Source organism: Hyaloscypha bicolor (genome assembly GCF_002865645.1).
Source record: "Hyaloscypha bicolor E unplaced genomic scaffold K444scaffold_183, whole genome shotgun sequence".
NCBI lineage: Eukaryota > Fungi > Ascomycota > Leotiomycetes > Helotiales > Hyaloscyphaceae > Hyaloscypha > Hyaloscypha bicolor.
In genome coordinates, this window is record NW_020194685.1 from 1148274 (window position 1) to 1167323 (window position 19050).

At 48.9% G+C, this 19050-nt stretch overlaps 7 protein-coding genes across 7 annotated transcripts; 4 read left to right on the top strand and 3 right to left on the bottom strand.

Moving 5' to 3' along the window:
* Positions 1 to 7: 7 nt before the first annotated feature.
* On the top strand, positions 8 to 1886 carry K444DRAFT_603422 (uncharacterized protein). Its single transcript, XM_024878771.1, has 5 exons — positions 8 to 151; positions 206 to 392; positions 464 to 1056; positions 1131 to 1344; positions 1408 to 1886. The coding sequence occupies exons 1-5, from the start codon at positions 128 to 130 to the stop codon at positions 1701 to 1703; spliced, it is 1314 nt and encodes a 437-aa protein (XP_024727169.1). The 5' UTR covers positions 8 to 127; the 3' UTR covers positions 1704 to 1886.
* A 109-nt stretch (positions 1887 to 1995) lies between these two features.
* On the top strand, positions 1996 to 3716 carry K444DRAFT_575667 (FAD dependent oxidoreductase). The gene is made up of 3 exons (XM_024877484.1): positions 1996 to 2174; positions 2237 to 2362; positions 2411 to 3716. The coding sequence occupies exons 1-3, from the start codon at positions 2079 to 2081 to the stop codon at positions 3410 to 3412; spliced, it is 1224 nt and encodes a 407-aa protein (XP_024727170.1). The 5' UTR covers positions 1996 to 2078; the 3' UTR covers positions 3413 to 3716.
* A 750-nt stretch (positions 3717 to 4466) lies between these two features.
* K444DRAFT_621635 (uncharacterized protein) lies at positions 4467 to 6453 on the bottom strand. Its single transcript, XM_024881945.1, has 4 exons — positions 6037 to 6453; positions 5562 to 5833; positions 4965 to 5382; positions 4467 to 4909 (listed from the first exon to the last, which is right to left on the bottom strand). The coding sequence occupies exons 1-4, from the start codon at positions 6236 to 6238 to the stop codon at positions 4746 to 4748; spliced, it is 1056 nt and encodes a 351-aa protein (XP_024727171.1). The 5' UTR covers positions 6239 to 6453; the 3' UTR covers positions 4467 to 4745.
* A 2605-nt stretch (positions 6454 to 9058) lies between these two features.
* Positions 9059 to 10347, bottom strand: K444DRAFT_263758 (uncharacterized protein). Its single transcript, XM_024871427.1, has one exon. The coding sequence runs from the start codon at positions 10259 to 10261 to the stop codon at positions 9245 to 9247; it is 1017 nt and encodes a 338-aa protein (XP_024727172.1). The 5' UTR covers positions 10262 to 10347; the 3' UTR covers positions 9059 to 9244.
* An 823-nt stretch (positions 10348 to 11170) lies between these two features.
* Positions 11171 to 13903, top strand: K444DRAFT_546752 (uncharacterized protein; the record flags this gene model as incomplete). The annotated part of the gene is made up of 2 exons (XM_024876254.1): positions 11171 to 13537; positions 13601 to 13903. The coding sequence occupies 2 exons, from the start codon at positions 11171 to 11173 to the stop codon at positions 13901 to 13903; spliced, it is 2670 nt and encodes an 889-aa protein (XP_024727173.1).
* Positions 13904 to 14567: 664 nt separating this feature from the next.
* Positions 14568 to 15811, bottom strand: K444DRAFT_546830 (translocation protein; the record flags this gene model as incomplete). The annotated part of the gene is made up of 3 exons (XM_024876260.1): positions 14568 to 14762; positions 14814 to 15376; positions 15430 to 15811. 3 exons carry the CDS (start codon positions 15809 to 15811, stop codon positions 14568 to 14570), a joined length of 1140 nt encoding a protein of 379 aa, XP_024727174.1.
* A 344-nt stretch (positions 15812 to 16155) lies between these two features.
* Positions 16156 to 18892, top strand: K444DRAFT_621639 (uncharacterized protein). The gene is made up of 6 exons (XM_024881946.1): positions 16156 to 16313; positions 16366 to 16538; positions 16711 to 17014; positions 17096 to 17765; positions 17984 to 18561; positions 18611 to 18892. The coding sequence occupies exons 1-6, from the start codon at positions 16248 to 16250 to the stop codon at positions 18749 to 18751; spliced, it is 1932 nt and encodes a 643-aa protein (XP_024727175.1). The 5' UTR covers positions 16156 to 16247; the 3' UTR covers positions 18752 to 18892.
* The last annotated feature ends 158 nt before the right edge of the window (positions 18893 to 19050 follow it).

Consider the following 19050-nt stretch of genomic DNA (forward strand, 5'->3'; position numbering starts at 1 on the left):
ATTGAATCACATTTGATATTTACCTTTCCTAACATGGACCAATCAATGGATTATCTCAAGGCCGTCAAGTTATGTTCCTTTCTCGAAATTCGAATCCCCTTTCCGCGTCCCAGTAGTACCTTTATTCATGACTGGCTTTGGCTACTGTTACGCGAGTCTAGAGCCTGTGTGTTTGGTGGAAACTGGGTTCTAACATATTTGACAGACTCGATGGCTGGCCCGTCGTCCCTTTGGCTGGAGTGAGTTCGAGCAACTCATGGGGATTCTCCGAGCATGGAGAAAGAAAACATGGCCGATCCATGAACTTCTCCAAGCTGTGAAGCTTCTATTCCTCAGAGATCTTGATCTTTTTGTGGGATTTGAGGGATTTGTTGCGCATTCATATCCGAAAGGCAAGGCCACATATTCAAATACGTGAAGTCAGATAAACTTCGAAGAAAGGTTACTGACGCCAGAATAATAGAGACCGAAAAAGCGAAGGCCATCAGTGCTGCCGAGATGGTAGCTCACAGGCAGGCTTGCGAACGACAGTCAGACTCCAGGCTCCTGACTCTTCCGAGAGAGATTCGTGACAAAATCTGGGAGGATGTCGTGACAGGAAATGTCATCCATGTCTCTACATGTTCAGAAATTCACGTTAAACGTCGTCGCTCAGGTCGTCCCAAACGCCCCCATTGGAATTACCACAGCTGCATGGCTTTGAAGGGGCTCGAGAGCTCAGCATGTCCACCTGGCTCAGGAGATCATATCCACTGCCCCACCTCTGGCCCGAGCAATTATGCTATCATTCATCTCGTTTGCAAGCAGATTCACATGGAACTAGACTCAGCAGACACATTCTTCTCGCACAATGCTTTGCAATTTGCAGATCTTGTTGTTGCCTACAAGTACCTCTTCGGTCTCAAGGAAGATGATCGAGCGGCCATTACTCATTTGAGGCTTTCTATCCCCTACTCCTTGACGAGTGTTGAACACGAGCCCTACCACCGACCCGGAAATGTTCCCGAGTGGCACGCTATTTGTAATTATTTCTCTAACCCTTGGAATAGGAGAACGGTACGCCATAAATCCAAACCCAGCAATTTCCACAGACTTTTGTTGAAACGCTTGCTAACTGACCGGCGGCTCAGCTCAACATGTATCCCCAGCCAGGAGACAAATCATGGCTTCTGAAAGAGCCAATTTACTTCCGCTATTCAGACCGCTATGACTACGAAAATGCAGACCGAATGAATAAAAAATGGCAAGTTGGTCGGGGCAATACTAGTTGGGACATTGATATTGCAGAGTTGAAGTACAAAGGTTCTCCCCGACTGGACTTGGCAATGGAACTACCAGAATTTGGTGAGCGCGTTCTTCTCTTTTTGCTTTTGAAAACGAAACGTCGAACTAATACATTCATGCCAGAGTTTCGAATCGATGCAGAACCCTCGCTTGATGCCCTTTGGGATGCAGAGGACTTCGATAACTTTCCCAAACCATGGCTCAAACCACTCTTGCAGTTCAGAAACCACGATGGAGTCACTCTTCAATTCTGCGATAACAAAGGCCTACGGACGAAACCGAAGCTCGAGGCTTTTACTTCTGCCTTGAAGGAATACATGTCTGGTCCTCCGATCGGGCCCAGAATATGCGCTTTCTTTCATGGTAGGTCTTATGGAAATGGTAACGATCCATATCCCACAGGGTATCCAAGATGGTAGTTTCCGGGTGATAACAGCTTGAGGCAAGATGTTGAGGAGAGAGCCCCAAGATATATATAGTTGATCATACTGCTACAATCATTTGTGCTACTGAAGACCGCATAAAAGTCGAATTCCTAGGCAATCATGTACTTAATCACATATACGACTCATCAATAACGGCAATTTGAAAATCCTTCTCGGTCTTAATTCTTCCACTTGTTGCTTCGCGACCTCAGCCTTGTCAGCCTTGTGCAGATCCGGCCCATTTCGGCAGTTTGCTCCGCATGTACAGCATCTTGTCCCCTGCAAGCTCTCCACGTCTCCAATATAATATCTCAAAGCTTAAACACTTTCTGATATAGTACTTCTTGATGAAGGAAATTCATTTAGAAGATGTTTTCACGTGCTTTGCGGAGCCAATTGAAGGCCAGATGTGCGTGGCGAGTTTTCTCAACGACAGCCTTTCGAGAGGCTGACTTCACTCATGCTGTATGCGTGCTCGTTCCCTCCAAACTCATGTGAGGGGCGACAGCTGATGAGGTCAATACCAGGTCATTGGCGGAGGGGCAGTGGGTCTTGCCATTGCAAGGCAATTGGCTGCACGAAACGGAACAAGTACCGTGCTCATCGAGAGGAACAGTGCGGTTGGGATGGAAACAAGCTCCCGGAACTCAGAGGTCTATGTTCCTCCAAGATCCTCTATACCTATACTAAGTTCTCACTAGGTAATTCATGCCGGCTTGTATTATGGCGCCACGTCGCTGAAAACAACCCTTTGCATCCGTGGCCGCCAGCTGATGTATACCCTCTGCCAAAAATATGAGATCCCGCACCACAACATGGGCAAATGGATTGTCGCCCAAACAGACCAACAATGGGAGGAACTCGTCAAAGTCCACAAGCTCACTCGCTCCATCGAAGGTGTGCCCACGCACTTCGTATCCCTAGAACAGGCCGCCAAGGAAGAGCCTTTCGTGCAAGCCAAAGCTGGGATCCTGGCTTCCCCAACAACAGGAATCATTGACAGCCACGCATACATGCAATTTCTGCTTGGAGATTTCCAAGACAGGGGCGGAGATATCGCGCTCTTCAGCCCCGTAACTTGTATCGAGGCTCTTGGTGAGTGCGGGTCCCAGGGTTGGGCTATAACGACCAAGGATAAACAGTCTGGGGAAGAAAGCACGATTACCTCTGAGACGATTATCAATTCGGCCGGTGTAGGTGGTGCTTGTGATATAAATAATATGATCTTACCGCCAGCCAGACACCAGACACAGTATTACGCGAAAGGAAATTACTTTTCATACGCTGCATCGACACCCAGCGTAAAGCGCCTCATATATCCCGCCCCAGAGCCCGGATTAGGAGGACTAGGAACACATCTCACACTGGACATCGCTGGTAGAATTAGGTTCGGCCCTGATGTTCAATGGGTCGACGATCCCAACGATCTGGCCGTTGATAGTTCTCGACTGGGAGAAGCAATCACACAGATCAAGAAGTTCTTGCCGTCGATTAAAGAGGAGGCAATCACGCCGGACTATGCAGGAATTCGTCCGAAGTTGGGAAAAGATAGCGCGGTTGCGAGTGGAAAGGGGTTTCAGGATTTCGTTATCAGGAAGGAGGAGGATTTTGTAGGGTTTGTGAATCTTTTGGGGATTGAGAGCCCTGGGTTGACTAGTAGTTTGGCGATTGCGGAGATGGTGGAGAGGTTGCTTTATAAGTGATTGGTAGGAGGGTTGAGGGTTGAGAAAGGTTTGAAGTGATAGATGTATGGGTCTGGGAAGTGGAGATGTCGTGATGATGGTGTGAATGGGCGAGTTTCTGTGTCCGCTTATTTGGCTAAACTGGGGCCCAGGCGTTGAAGTTAACGCGCGAACGTATGTACATTTGATAGGATTATCATTGCTCTATCCTTATTTAACTTGATATTTCCCCCTATCATTGATGTGAAGGGGGCAGAAGCGAGTGCAAGGTAGCACTTAGAGAGGTGCAAATCACTCAACAGAATATTTACTACATTAAAAACTCAACGTCTCACTCTTATATAAGAGTACCAATAGAACACTAGCAATGCTGGCGCCTATATATAAGACTGAAATAACAAGTGAATTTTGCGCGACTCATTTTTTGTCTAGCTTAAATAAACTGTCACGGTGGGATCGATGCAATAGTCGAAGCACAAAGCTCAAAGGATCTCATGTATTGAAAATACTAAGCTAAAGAGCAGGGGAGAAGGGAATGCCTCGACATTTACTGGTCCTTCGCCGATCTCTAGCTTACTTGCTTGTTTCAGCCATTCCTCTCGTGTGATATTTGCGGCAGGTTATGCTGATCTGCCAGCCATCACATAAATTAGTTTCTAATTACTAATAAGTAAACTAATTAAAAAGAAGCTTAAGTTTATAGAAAATTCCAATATCTAAATTAAAGATAATATGTGAATCGGACCTTTTACAAAGTTTAAACGTTTTGTTGCGCATCTGCACTTTTTATTAAAAGCGCTAGCAAAGACTAGCAGTGCTAGCGCACTTATAAAAAATGCAGATGCGCAACAAAACGTCTGTAGTTCGGTTGAGAGTGAATCTCAAATAGGACGTTCAGCCGAAAAACTGGTCTTGCAAAGAAACCTCTCTTAGCCATGAGAATAGTAGGATGGGAGGTTACCCGCTAGAGTAAACACAGCGTACCGCATATCTATCGTTTCAACCTCGAGGGAAGATTTGATGAGAGTGTGCGCTATCAGAAGAACTCATCCTACTTCTAGATCTCGGAATCCCCACGAAGCACGGGTATTTGTATTGCACAGCAAGGATTCATCATTGGTAAATCTCCAGAGCGAATGTTTGATAAGTGGGGTCGAGTATGCTTTTATTTTTTTGTCTGCATGAGCACCATAACTCATCCTCCATAATGCAAGTCGCAGATCAAAGATTACGCCGGTGCCTCCAGGCCATGCCCATGCTTAGACTCCATTGAACCCCCCAACCGGATTTAACATCGCCTTAGCCTCCCATTTAACGCCTCCCAGATTTATAGGGGAAAGGAAACATGTATAGTTCATTCTTCCTTCGGCGGTTCTCCAGCAGCACCAGAAGTAGAGATTACACCTGAGATCGGAGGTGCAGTCATTTCGGAAACAGACTGAGAACGAAGTAGATGGGACGGAGTGACAGGCTCATGCGTGATCGATGAGTTCGCATGCAATTCAGAGACTTGGCGTTCTGGTGCATTGTTAGTCAACATCCCATGAAAGTTAGCGCTCCAAATTGGACATACCCAGTTCTCTGATTCTCTGTCTCAACATTTGGTTCTCTCTAATCATCATCTGTGTTTCTGCTTGGTAGAAAGCACTCTCATCGCGTCCGCCTAGACTCCAAGCATCCCCGCCCTCGCCACTAATAGAAGTAGATCTTAATCTTGGTGAGGCGGTGCGACTAGGAGTTCTTGAACGTCGTTGCTGAAGGTCTGCCCTTGCGAGATCAAAGGAGCTTCGTGGGTGGAGGACAGTCGAGGGCGAACGGGGTGTTGAGGTGCTTGATTGTTGTGGAATGTTTGGATTAGAGAAGGACATTGATCTTTCTGAGGTTGGTGTGGACTCGTCGATCACTGGAGGTGTGCCGTGGCTTTGACCGGTTTGTGCTTGGAGCTGTTGGAGATGTTGCTGCTGTGTCCGAATCATTTGGAGCAGGCGGTTCTGAAGACGGCTGTTAGTATCCATTTTGAATGTAACTTCATGCAGTCGTGTCCTGATTCTCTCGGCGATCCACTGAGATCTCCAAGAAGCCTCAAGACTACTATAAGGGAACCTTCACAAATATTTTCGATCGTGTCTAAGGAGAACCACCAGACCACTTGTAGGGAAGGCTGACGTACCACTTGCGCCTCTTGTTCTTGCTCTAGCTCCTGATGTATCTCCCCAAGGCTCGGTGTGCGGTAGTGATGCGGATCTGGAATACCGCCAATAGTAGGTGAACCTGTCATCGACAGAGGACTTGTTGCTCGATATGTACTGGCGGCAGCTTCATTGATCATCTCGCCAGGCGGAGGAATAGCGGGGTCGTTGAGTTGCAAGTTCATCAAGACGGTGGAACGTCGTCGGCCTGTATGAGATGGTTGTCTATTTCGAGTGGATGTGCTGGATGAGCCTGCGGCATGATTAGCATTGTCCTTGCACAACTCCAAACTAGCAAACCAGCGAAAGAGTTGGCGACGACAATCTGCTGGAGTGGAAAGGGTGCGGGGAGTTTCGCCTAGTTACTAAATCTAGCTCAATGAATGAGTGGAGATGAGTATTTGGGCAGTCTCTCTATCCTAACGAATCTTCGATAAGGAACCGCGTCGTACGTACGTCTTGCAATCTGGTCCTCCTGCTGAAGTCCGGCGTTGACGGCCGCGGCAGCTTGAAGAGATGTCGAAGCTGATCGTGGAGAAGGTGAAGGACTTTGGCCGCGCAAGGCAGCTGCCTCTCCGGAGTTTGATAGAGTTCGAGCCATTGCTGGTGATCCGGATAATGATCTTGAGGGAGGAAGGGAGTTGAGGTCTGGAGCCATTGAAGCTTCGTTATATGGGGCTAGGATGGGAGGGGGTGGACGGCGAAGGTGGAAGGAATCGGAAGGAGGGCAGGACGCTCAGAGAATGTGTGTGGAGGGTTCCGGAGGAGAGAGAGATCAAGGTATTGGCAGGAATGAAGGGCGATGTCATCGGACTGCGTTGGTGCACACTAGGTGTAGGTCTGGGCGTGAGCAAGCAACAGTCAGGAGGTACATTGAGTTCTGCGGTGATCCATCACGATGATGCGGTTTCGCTGTGCCCGCCAGCCTGCCAGCCCTGCGCTCGCTAAAACAGCTCAGGGGTCTTCCTCCAGTAACGCCATCAGGCCTTGGCGGGGAGATTTTCAGCCACAAACATGCCATATCCTGATTCATCGGTTCAAACGGTCGACAAGGCCAAATCATGTGCCACAGGACTCTCTCAAATGACGGTGGTTGGTAGTGTGATTGTTGAAAATTGGTAAGGGGTGTCGTTGCTTCTCGTTTTGCGCTGGCGTGGAGTCAAAATCAGCCCACAGCAAAAGCACTCGATTCTCTGGGAATGACGACCGCTGAAATACCGGCGATCTCAAATCATGATCTAGATCTTGATGAATGCCGGACGGTCTTGGATCTGAAAAAACTCGGCCTTTGGATGTGGATCACCTCCCCGCAAACGCTGGAGTACCGGGCTGGCCATCCGTAAAACCTGTGATGGAGATCATATCCACAATTTGCACGTGATAGTTTCATTGTGCCACTGACAGCTAAATCTCCTTTCAAGCCATGGAATCATATACTCCGCACCGCATCATTTCAAACCCATACAGCAAAGAATAAGAGGTTTGTTCAAGGGAAACCTCATTCCAGTGATAGTTCCTTGTCGCTTCGCCAAGAATTGCTACCCCTGAAAATTAAGCGAAGGCTGGACTGAACGGTTCTTAATATAAGAATTCTTAGACAAGTGGAAGGCTGAAGCAAGAGAAGATGCTTAGGTGAAGGTTCGGTGACTGAGGAGTTCTATGAGAAGGTTGAAATACGGAACAACGGATGAAATCCATGCTAGAAAATGGGATGAAAGCACTTAGAATTCATGGTGCGATGTGTCTCAATTCCCTTTCAATCCGAATCCAATCCATTCATTGCAAGGGAATATCTTTCTGCTTTGATGTAGATAATTCTTACCACTTCAGTTGGCAGTTTCACCTCGTACAGCAATACTTCCTAACCTCCCTCTCCCTCTCCACCTCTCCTAACTCAACCGGCAACTTATTTACCAAAACACTCTTCCTCCTAACATTATTCGGCCAAACACTCACCTCCGTCCCCCCCACCTCCCCAGTCTCCACTGCAAGCCGTGATGTCTCATCAGCGCTCACCTCCTGAATTCCCGGATACGGATCATTGGGTCTCTGTATCAGTCGTTTGCTGATTAGTCTCTCGTCGGGCGGTCGAGTTCTCTGGTGAGTGGCGTCTCGTTGGGCGCGGGCGCATTCGCCGAGCCATGTTGTGCCATGTATTGGGGTGAGGTTTCGGTCGAGGCGGTCCATTGCGTGGCGACGGCTTGAGTGGGGGTCAGAGCTTGGTTGTTGGGAGGGAGAACATTCGTTCTCTCCTAGCGTTTTACATACATTTTGCTTGACTCAAACCACCCTTAGTAGAAAGCAGACAACTAGATCTTGGTAACTTTCGCGAACTTTTGCAAGGAAGTCTCGGCTTGAAAGGAGGAGAGAGGTTGAAGGCTGCACCACATAGCTACTCGTACAGCCACTTTGGTAGTTTCAAGCCCTTTGAAGCAGCAGCAGGATCTGCGGGGCGTGATACAATCGGGATTCCCATAACCGCACGTAAATAACGCGAAATGATTGGCATACTCGGGGACGGCTTATTGATCAGTTAGCCGACCCGATCACAGGAAGGCTTGTTCTAATCCAAGCTTTGGGCAACGCTTGCGTGCACGACCCACTCCGAATGTGGGGATCCTGGAGTCCGATGGGGCTCTGCCTTGTTTGATTCGGCACGGAGAATATCGTTGAATGTGGGCTGATGTTACCAGTACCCGTTTTCTCTCACTGTCCTTCAAAACTGAGATCATCGTAGAGAATATCCTTGAGCTATCTCATAGAATGGGTGTTTCGAACAAAGAATACAGTGATATGTTCCGCAACGTTTCCCACAAGTTGCACTAGGAACATCTCGCGAAGGAAAACAAACTCCATGCCGTATTCGAGTACACGAGTCGATTTTACAACATACGCAAAGTCTCGGTCACAGCGTTTTTGTCTGGTATCGAGCCCCATCGCATACGCAAAGGCCACTGTGACATACACCTTTAATCAGAATCCCGACAACCCAGAACCCCTGTGAAACGTCTTTTGAATCGTATAATTAACCACTGAGTCCAGAAAAGAGGGATGGGCCAGGGGGATTGCTCTGGACCAATGTTGCCCACTGGGAATCAGGGAATCAAGCATCAAGTTGCCCGCGGGACCATAATGACGGAATATGTCAGCGCAAATTCACTGAGAGATTCGCAGGCCAATTGAAAATTCGGAAGTGCTCTTGCTCTACTTCTTGGCCAGAGATTTAGGAGATAAGGTTACAAGGAAGTGGTGTAGACATTGCTATCAGAGGCAATACCCATCTCACAAATGAGAGACCAGAGACCAGAATATTAACAGACGTTTCGACACCGCCCTCCCAAGAATCACTCCCAGTACCATGTCAGCCATCCACGAGAAAAGCTTCCCCACCTGATCTGTAATGGAGAACCCTTGACACGTGATCAATGCAAGTTAGGGGGCAGGAGCAGTCTCCCAACTTGTCAGATAGGATTTAACCAGCCAAAATTTGGAATTTCACAAGCCCTTGGCTCTTGGCTTCCTCAAAGTATTTCGTACGTAAGGTGTCACTCTATTTTTCTCATGTCATCACTGATGAAGGAAACATTGGCGTGTTGCCCCAACAACTTCCATATCTCATAATGCTTGCCCGTAGGTATCTCTTCCAGAACCGCCATAAGCTATGTTATCCCATTCCAGAGTCCCAGAGTCTCGGAGAAGAGATCCCATAGGGAGCAAATGTTATTTTTTGGGTTTGCCTGAGGAAGTGAAGCATCGGCTGATCCCAGGAAACAGTATTGCCATTGAGCCTCCACTCGGAGCTGAAACGTGAACGAGAGGCCTGAGACGACAGTGGCAAGCCAGACAGCGACAGCAAAAGTTTTGCTTGATCACCATCCCCATTTCCATGGTTGAGTTGGCAATAGTACCCCAGAAACAATCTGGAGGAGAGCATGATTCTGCTGCCCCGCCTTTTGGACCCAGCACTCGAATCAACTGGGGGATCCGGAACTCTTTCTTCAGGTGGGAATAATGCAGCTGCACGGACGGAACGCACAGATCGAAGAGATGACCCCTGCATCTTAACGGGCAAACCTTGTCTCATAAGGCTCCGAGCCTCCTGCCAACTCTGAGCAGTGGGCAGTGGGCAGGCAGTGAGCAGTGAGCAGTGAGTAGACATGATCGACGAGGAAGATTTTGTGCGCTCGGCAAGCCAGCTCTGTTCATCCGCAAGCAGGACAGCACTGGCGGGCGCCCACGCAAAACAAAACTTCAAACATCGGCCTCCTTCGACCGCGGTCGATGCGAATGGCTGCCGATGGCGGCCCTTGGATGGCCGGCTGGGATGGCGAGTCATTTCAATCGTGCAGCAGCATCTCATCGCCGAGTGACGGCATGCCGGGCGTGCAGTTTGAATTGCCATTGCAGGTGGGCCAGCAAGACGCGCCAGTGGAGCGTCGACGCCGTCGAGGGGCAGACACAGCCGTGTATGGTTCAATGGTTGGGCAACCTCTAGGACAAGCCTTGCAGGAGTAAATTTAGTCAGGAACAAGCGCAGGCCTTGTGAAGTTTGTGGGCCAGTTTTTCCTGTCCACACGCAGGAACTGGACGCCGGCTCCGGCACCGAAAAGCCACCCCCGAGAGCAACGAATGGTGACCCGATCAGAGGGCTGCTTTTCAAACACGCATTCAAACACCCCATCGCCGACGTGAGACGCGCCCATAGGCGGTCGATATTGCAGCGCTGAGAATAATCTCCAGCATACAAGACAATCCGGAGGATCCTGATGGAGCGGCTCAGCAGCTGCTCAATGTTCTCCTGACATGGGTTGGGTTGGGCTGACCGTATCGAGGCCGAGCAACGCCTCGTTAGCTCAGCAACTGCGCTTTAATTTGCAGGTGGGCAGTCCTCGCCGGCCGCGACAGGGAAGGCGGTCCAAAATGCTCCCCGGTCCCTGTCTGGACTCTCTCTGGTGGAGGAGAGACTCTTCACGAGGTGACGAGGGAAACAAGGAGTATCCGTGCGTCAGCGTGTGAGAGTAAGCTCTGTTTTCATCCCGTACTGGCTTGCCGTGATGCAGCTGCGTTCTCACCTCCTCCTTCCTCTCTTCGTTGCTGGACTTCCTTTTCATGCTTCGAGAGATCTTCGACGGATACGGCCTCCGCCATATTTGCTTTGCAGCCGCCCCTGAGACGAAACCATTTCTTCTTCCAGATGTGGACCTCCTCACACCCCACAAGCGTCAGCCTCAAGAGCCACCCATAGATCGGCCACCTCCCTCATGTCTCCATTTTCCCACCCTTGAAGTTCACTTTCTTCTTGCACACTGTGGGTCTTGACATCCACTACTGCCGAACTTTCTCTCACTATGTATATTCTTCAAGGTCTTTCAAAAGTTCAGCGAAGGTTTCCGCACAACCAACCCCGCGCCTGACTGGCACCTTCGAAACACCCAAACCATTGTTGTAAATGAAGCATATCCGATTCAAAAACACCCCAGATCTGCGAGATCCTTGTCATTCATTCCCAAAACATCGATCCTGACCCAGAAATCGAAACACAAGAGAGGCGCTTTAGGGAAATCCTTCTCCCCAACGAAATCGGTTCGCAATGGCGTACTCAACTGACACCACCGATACTGCCAGCTTGAAAGACACAAACGCCCCAGATGCATTTTATCCCATACAATCGTCGTTTACATTCGCCCGTCGTGAAAGACCACCGGAGGTTTATGTCTCACCCGAGGAGGGAAACGAGAGTCGAGTTCCGTTGAAACAACCCAAAGTTCAAAGGAGGGAGTCGAAAGGTGGGTTACGGGGGATGTTCACACGCAATAAGACGGAGAAAAAGCCTGTGCACCCAGTACTAGAAGAATCTACTCCTGCATTGTCGTCATCAGAACCCCCAGATACCCAACGAGAGTCAGCTCTTCCTCGAACCATTTCCATCAGGAGAACCGGGACTGCCTCGGAATCCATACCTGCTACACCTGTTACTCCTGGGAGGCCTGCAAGTAGGCATTCTCGAATAAATATGAGATCGAAATCGGTGAAGCACAAGACCCCAGTTAAACCGAGTCCCAAATCGTCAAATTCCGCCTCAAAAACTTCTCCCAAACGACCGTCAGCAGCTTGGGACCCACCTCCACTTTTCCAAGCATATCCTCAATCAATCAAACATGCACAATTATCAGCTTCAACCTTGTCCGCGGACTCAATCCTGCGAATCAGCAATCACCAAAGAAACAACAGTCTGAGAGAAGGAATCGCCCAGGTACGGCCTGTAGATGGACAAGACCAGAGCACTGCTGCCAAAAAGTCGGAGAAGGCGAGAGCAAAGCATCGAAGACAAGTTTCAGGATCAATCTCGAAGGCAGAATGGACTCAAAAGATATTTGTTCTCGTGACATCTGGTTATCTACTGCAATATGCTGGGGAGGGATCGTTTGACAGGCTCCCAGAGAAAATGATGCTACTTGGAAAAGATTCTGTGGCATTTGCAAGTGATGTGATTCCTGGGAAGCATTGGGTTCTCCAGATTTCTCAAGCTATGGACGCTGACGGCACGCCCGCGTCTGACTCGCGATCTCTCCTATCACGACTTGCCTTTAGGGGCGCGGATTATCGAAGAACGGCGACGAGTTTACTTTTAGTACTCAATAGTGCAGAAGAAATGGATTCATGGCTTGCAGTTGTGAGGAGGGAAATCGAGGCTCTTGGTGGGAAGAAACATGTTTCGGAAACTGGAAAGCCAAAACCAGATGATAAAATCATGCAGTTGAAAGCGCAACCAAGCCACCGATATCTTGTTCAGAGAGATCCGGACCAATTTCCTGATTCCTCCTCACCAAGATTGCCCTCTTTTGGTCCACCGCCTTGGGTGAAACAGAAAGACGACGAACTTCAGCAGAAACTGGAAGATGCCGCTGCTGCATTGTCAGGACCCCAAAATGATCTGGCACGCCCCTCGACCGGACACCAGTCGATCAGCCATCACTCGATCACCACTAGTATCACATCTCATGACGAACAGCAGCTTGAAAGTCTGAGAAATAGCTCAAATCGATTCTCGTACATGTCATCAGGTCAGCGAACTCTCATCACATCTAACGGTTCATCACCAGCGACGTCGCCCACTCGCGACACATTTGATGATTTTCCTCTAAAGATCTCAACGGAAGAAGTTCGACCCAGACCAAATGCTGCTGCAATCAACGAGCGTCGGAGGTCGATGCAAACTATGCATGTTCCAATTCTTGAGGCTCAGCAAGCCCCCAAGGCATATCGTCACTCCACATATGGTGGACCGGCTAGATCAGCTCGAGTCCATTCGCCTGCGACGCCAAACTTCAGCGTCCCAAATTCATCAAGTAAGAGGTACTCAACAATGAAAAGCTCCGCCACGGACGCCCCCCCGGTGCCATCAATCATCAAGACAACTCCTGGCAAAACACAAGAATCGATGTGGAATGGGACAAGGAAACCAGCGCCAACAGCACTCAATACAACTCGACCTCTTTCTCCGGTTGAGGACTCGAGCCCGTCCAAGCGCAAGTCTGCGCTTAAAACACCCATAGACTCACCATTCAGTGAGCAGCGGCAATCAAAACCTTCAATGGTCGAGATACTACCTAAATTCATGGCCTCACCACCTCCCGACGATGGCCCAGCTCTCCCAAGCCGGATATCAAGTCTGACACCCTTAAACTCCTCAGAAATCGCCCCCATCGACGTCCAATTTCCCCGTCGGTTTTCAAGTATGCAAGCCTTGCGTGAAGATCGCCAACGAGAGCTCCCATTCAGATCGTCTCCCCTCCCACCAGCTGAAATCCCAACACCCCTCTCCACCTCCTCGGCGATCCACGAAGTCGAAATCGAGGACGAATTCGCAGTGCACGAAACAGAAAGAGAAAACCTTTCTCCACTCCCCATCCTCGCAAACACAAAGTCCAAGATCCGCCGACCAAACAGCATGCAAGTCCGCACTTCATCCCTCGCTGCTCTGAACGGGCACACGCCAGAACACTCCGCCGATTTCCAGGTCTTGCCCTTCCAGGTCCCCTCATCTGCAAACCAACATCGTCCGTTCTCAATCACCTCCACTGCGTCAAGCGGTGCGCTGAACCGTGACTTGAACATGAGCGCCCAGCCAATCTCGCTCGTCTCGCCGCATCTTCAGCGGTTAAAAGCTGATTCAAAGAAGGCGTTGGTGAATAGGAGGAGTATGCCGACGCTTGTTAATGGACCGCCGCCTGCTCCGCCGCCTGACTGCGCGTTGCCTCCTCTACCGCCGGGAAGCGGGATGCGGAGCCCGGTTAGATTGAGGAATTCTGTACGGGTTTGAAGAACTTTCCCACTTCCAAATTCTTCAATGAAACGTCATAGAATAAATTTATTTCTATTGTTAACACTTTACAAATACAACTTATATACGGAGCGAGCAATCGCGGGGAGGCTCAAGGAGGGACCATGTGCAGTGACTAAACAGAGTTGGGTGAAAGAGCCGGACTGACTTTTGTTTTGTTTTTTTGTTGTCTCTATATGGGCGGTTCTTCTGATGTTCTTCAGCGAGCGACATGAGCGTTCAGGGTTCATTTGTCAATTTAGGGGCATGAGATAAATGGCTGTATATTAGGTGTCATGTATATATGAGTGTATGGATGTGTAACAATAGATATTGATGAGGATGAAACATGACAAATAGAAGATTTGAAAATTTTCTGATCTTGGTTGCTATGATGATTCTGTAGAAAATAAACTTTGGATATGACAGTTTGGAAATATACAACTCATAGTTGCCAGCTCGGCAGGGAGTGGACCTTACGAATGGGGCATCAGCAGTTTCAAGATTTTTAAGTACAGAGAGATGTTCTGACGGGACTTGATTTCCTCAAACCATGGTATTGCATCAGAAGTCGGCCAAAAACGCCCCTATAATACATTTTTTGCGTCCAAATCTCACGCTCCCCTTCCCACACTTGCCAAATCAAAATGCCAACATCACTCGCTTAATCCTCGTCAAAGACCTCCTCAACTCTGGGAGACAAGTTTCTTTGCTGTGGCGTCGAGGTGGCAATTTGAGGTGCTGTGGATGTGGTTGTTGCAGATGCTGGAGCGGGTTGGCCCGTCATTGCTGCCATCGTAGAAGCGGCATTTGCAGAGCCAGCATGCTTCGTGGACTTCTTCTTTCCTTTCTTCTTCTCCTATTCTCAAATCAGTACCGCCCCTCACCTACTTTCAGTGCAAGGACTCACCTCTTGCCAACCCCAAACGGGTCTAAAACTATCAAAGAATCCCACATCCTCGAACAAATTTGGATACAACCACAATCCCGGCGGAACCGCAAACATTGTGATTGCAAACAGAATAAGTCTGAATATCGCCATGGCGAAGAATAATCCGATTAGGCCCAGCATGCCCATACTTAGATACCAAACTCCGAGTCTCATCTTCATTGGCCAGAGAGGGAACATGACGATTGCAAAAACGACAGCCAGCGCACCAGCTGCGTACAGTTTTTGCTTGATCTGTGAACCTTCATAGAGCCAGACGAAGTGGAGCTCCTCTCGGCATTCTTGCTGCTGCTCGATCTTGACTGTCCAGAGGCCCTTTACACGCTTCGTCTTGTGTGCCCCCGGTGCGTGGTCGTGTCCCTCATGGGGATCGCTTTTGGATACTCGGAGAGCGAGGAGGGAGAGGGGGAGGAGCTTGAAGGTGTTTTCGAGGGAGGCACGGTCCGTGATCTCAGGGAGGAGGGGGTTCTTCTTGCGGGCTTTGGTGTATGCTGGCGATTCAAGAGCTCGGAGTGCACGCTTAACTGGGAGGTTGTTAACACCTTAAAATAGCCAGGTATCAGGGGTTCACTCTTACCTTTGAACATATCCTTCCGTTGTCCATTCAGAATACATGTCCTAGGCTTCAGGTCCTGGCTCTTCAAGAACTGTGCGACTGCGAGTGCCTCTGGCTTTGGGGGACCTGGAGTGATAGGTTGTGCTGCACCTTGTTGCAGTTGCCCTTGCTGTTGTGGCTGACCTCCTTGCTGAACAGCTTGTTGCTGGGCTTGAGCTTGTTGCATGGCCATCTGCTGTTGTTTCAGTTTCGCAACGAATTCTGGGACGGTCATTCCGTTCTTCTGAGCATCAATGGCCAGCTGTCTTTGCATGGCGGCGATTTGGTCTGGAGTAGGCTGTTGTCCTGGCCGGATATTGAAAGGGTTGCCCGGAGGCCCCTGAGGAGATCCTTGAGTTGCCATCGCGAAATGGTGGACTGATCTGTTGGATGGAAGAGAAGTGGGTGAAGGTAACGTGGAAGAGCGCCTCTATTTCGAGAGGTGTCCAAAATCTTTACGGCAACCGTGTTTGTTCAGCCACTCGGAACTGTGGCGCAGTAGATCTGTGGGGGCGCCTTCCCGGGCATAGCTCCGATTAAGCTCCAAAGCTAAAAACAGCGTCATCAGCATTATGGGCCGAGGAAAGTTCTCTCTTCAAATTCGAAGACCAGGCGACGAGGTTTTGGCGTTTCTCTCTCCTAGTAGCCAATTATCAAACTGTTTAATTATTTGTTGCTTCGAATGGTTTCTCATCCAAAGAGCCAGGTGCGGCCGTGAAAGTCTGCCGGCTCGTCCGGTCCGAGGGTCGAGGATATCATCACACCCAGGTTGAAGTTGCTGTCATGCTTCACTCTGGAAAATGAGTGAGAGTTTTTCTCCTGGCCCGGGAGTTGAGCCCCAGTCCCCATATTCAACTGTCTTTCTGGTAAGGTATCACGTCTTCTGACACTCCTCCTACGTTCTAACCCATGTATCAGTCGCAGAGGGATCTTGGACTCAGGGCCCCAATTAACTTTGTTACCGGCCCAGGCATCTCTTTGACAGCAGCCTGCTTTCCACACCTCAGATATGAGGATGACAGCTCAGGAGACTGCTTGTCGAATCTACTTGGAGTGGGTTTCCACAGATTCGAGATAGACTTGTATTGGGAGTAAGTTTATTCCCAAACTTATTTCTATATAAGAGCTGAAAGCCTGGAACTATTTTCGGAAGTTCTCGTGTCTACTGTCCACTTCATACTTGTGTCTTGGGAGCAAGCCACCTCCAAAACTCCCGATTCCCTCAAGCTTTCTTGGAATTTACGTTGCTAATTTGTTGGACAGTCAAGGAAGAGGGGTTTGGTCGTTCTGCCCTGTCAGTATTCCGATTTCGATCCCGAATGCGGCCCCCTCAGCAACGGCAACCCTAAGTTTCACTTCAAACACCCGCTCCTCATTGACGTCGGATACTACTGCGTCTATTTCTTCGTCCTCCCCCCAAAACTTGAATCCTCGACAAGTTAGTTCTAGGTCGATCACCAGCTCGTTAACTAGCTCAAGCTCCGAATCGATACGTACCGCTGTAACCTCTTTAGGAAATGTTCTTCCTACAATTGCAGTTCTGCCCGATACTCCAGACGAGCCCTTGGTATGAACCGAAAGCCTATCAACAACAAAGTAACAACATTTTGCTACCATGGGACTCAAGAGCTAACACGTACATTTATAGATATCTATCGGACCATACGTTTGTACCACCACCATAAATCTCTCTACTTTCACGAGTCAACTTCTGGATTATATTCAGAAAACTCAGATGACTTTAGATGCGCACCTCCTTTATGTTATACTTAATATACACGCTGCTGCCTCTGATGAATCGCCGGCCTCACCGGCTCCAGCTCCAATAAGCCTACCAGGACCATCGAGCCTTCTCGGAGGCATGGTTTCTGGAAATCTTTCCCAATACCTCTATACACTGTCAGACCTCCGATCAGACCGCGCAAATCTTAATGGATCCTGGTATTCGGTCTCTGAAACCTACCGCCCAGTCGAGGAATACTATTCCATTGATGTGAATGAAAATGGCATCTACTCAACTGAAGATGGCTGGCCATCCGAAGGCTACCTCGAGTTCTCGAAGAGCAAACGTTTGCTTGTTGGCTGGGGTACGATTGACCCTCAAATGGCGGGGTACAACTTCACGGGAGATTCGGGAGTCATATTTCCTACTGGATTCCTTCAAAACGTACAAGCGGATGTCACTGCTTCAAGCGCGGGACGATTGACGAGTGGCTGCTTTTTGGGCAATCTTACGGATGATTTGACTCAGATCAATTCCTCCTGGGCCTTTGATGCAATATTACCTGGCTTCGATTATCCCACAAGCGAATCATCAGGTATGTGGGCGACATCCTTTTTTTATTAATAGGAGCAGCGCAGATGTTGGACTTTTTCAAAAGACTGCAACTTGACTGCTGGAAGTTTGCCATCACTCAACTCCGTGCCTGCATAATTCCAGTGCAGACAGGGATTGCCTCGCTGTTGCATCTTTCCTGGATTCACAGCCTTTCTTCTATACTCTAGCTTTTTCAGTTCTGACATTGTAAGATTACAGATATATATCCCCTTCTAAACCTCACCTCCAACTCCACAAATTGTGGAATTTCGCCCATCCTCAACGTGACACTCTTGAATAGTACCGCTCTTGATGACTATAAGCCTTACCAGAACTTCTCGTACGCCACGATCTGGTCTTGGGCGCCTGGCGAACCGAAAAACTACACCGAGTCACCATCCTCCAATTCAGGCTCTGTTTTCCGCTGTGCAACCTCGAACGTTGACCTTGACGGCCGCTGGATGGTGGCAGACTGCTCTCAAAAATATTACGCAGCTTGTCGAGCACACAATCAGCCATACAACTGGACAATCACAAATTACCCAATTTCGTATAGTTTTGCCAGCCAGGCTTGTAAAGATCCATATCATTTTACTGCTCCCAGAACAGCGTTAGAGAATTCTTACCTGACACAGGAGATGAGGCGGACCCGTCGAGATTTCGATGGGGGTGGAGCTTGGGTGGACTTCAACAGTTTAGACGTTGCTGGGTGTTGGGTTACAGGGGGACCAAACGCTACATGCCTTTGGAAAGATATCTTGTCACAGGAGAATGATCTGGAAAAGAAGGTGATCTTGGTACGTTAACAATGCCTCAACTTTGGGCAGATATTCTAATGAGGTATAGGTTCCCACTGTTGCTGCTATTATCGTGCTAGTTGTCACAGCTTTGACGATATTTGTGAAAGCTGCAGGGAACCGAAGGGTCAGAAAAAGGACGAGAAGGAGAGCTGAGAATGGGTTTGTGTATGAAGGTGTGCCTTCGTGAATTGCGGCTATTGGATTCTTTGATTCGAACCGGATTGTTTTTATGATATCAGGCCCTTTGTCAGAATATACCAACAACAATTCGAATTCCTAGCTTTAGAGACAGGAATCAACCCGGCTTCAACAAACGCTTTGCAAATGCTTTCCCCAAACCACTTGCTCTTAGTATTACTTAGACCAGTGCTGAAGATTGATCAAGAGTGAAAGGGTGCCTCTTGATCACAACTGACTTCCCCTTCAGCCACTCGAGATCGAAGTCTGAAGTGACAGTGATGGGACGATCTTGATACTCTGGGACGA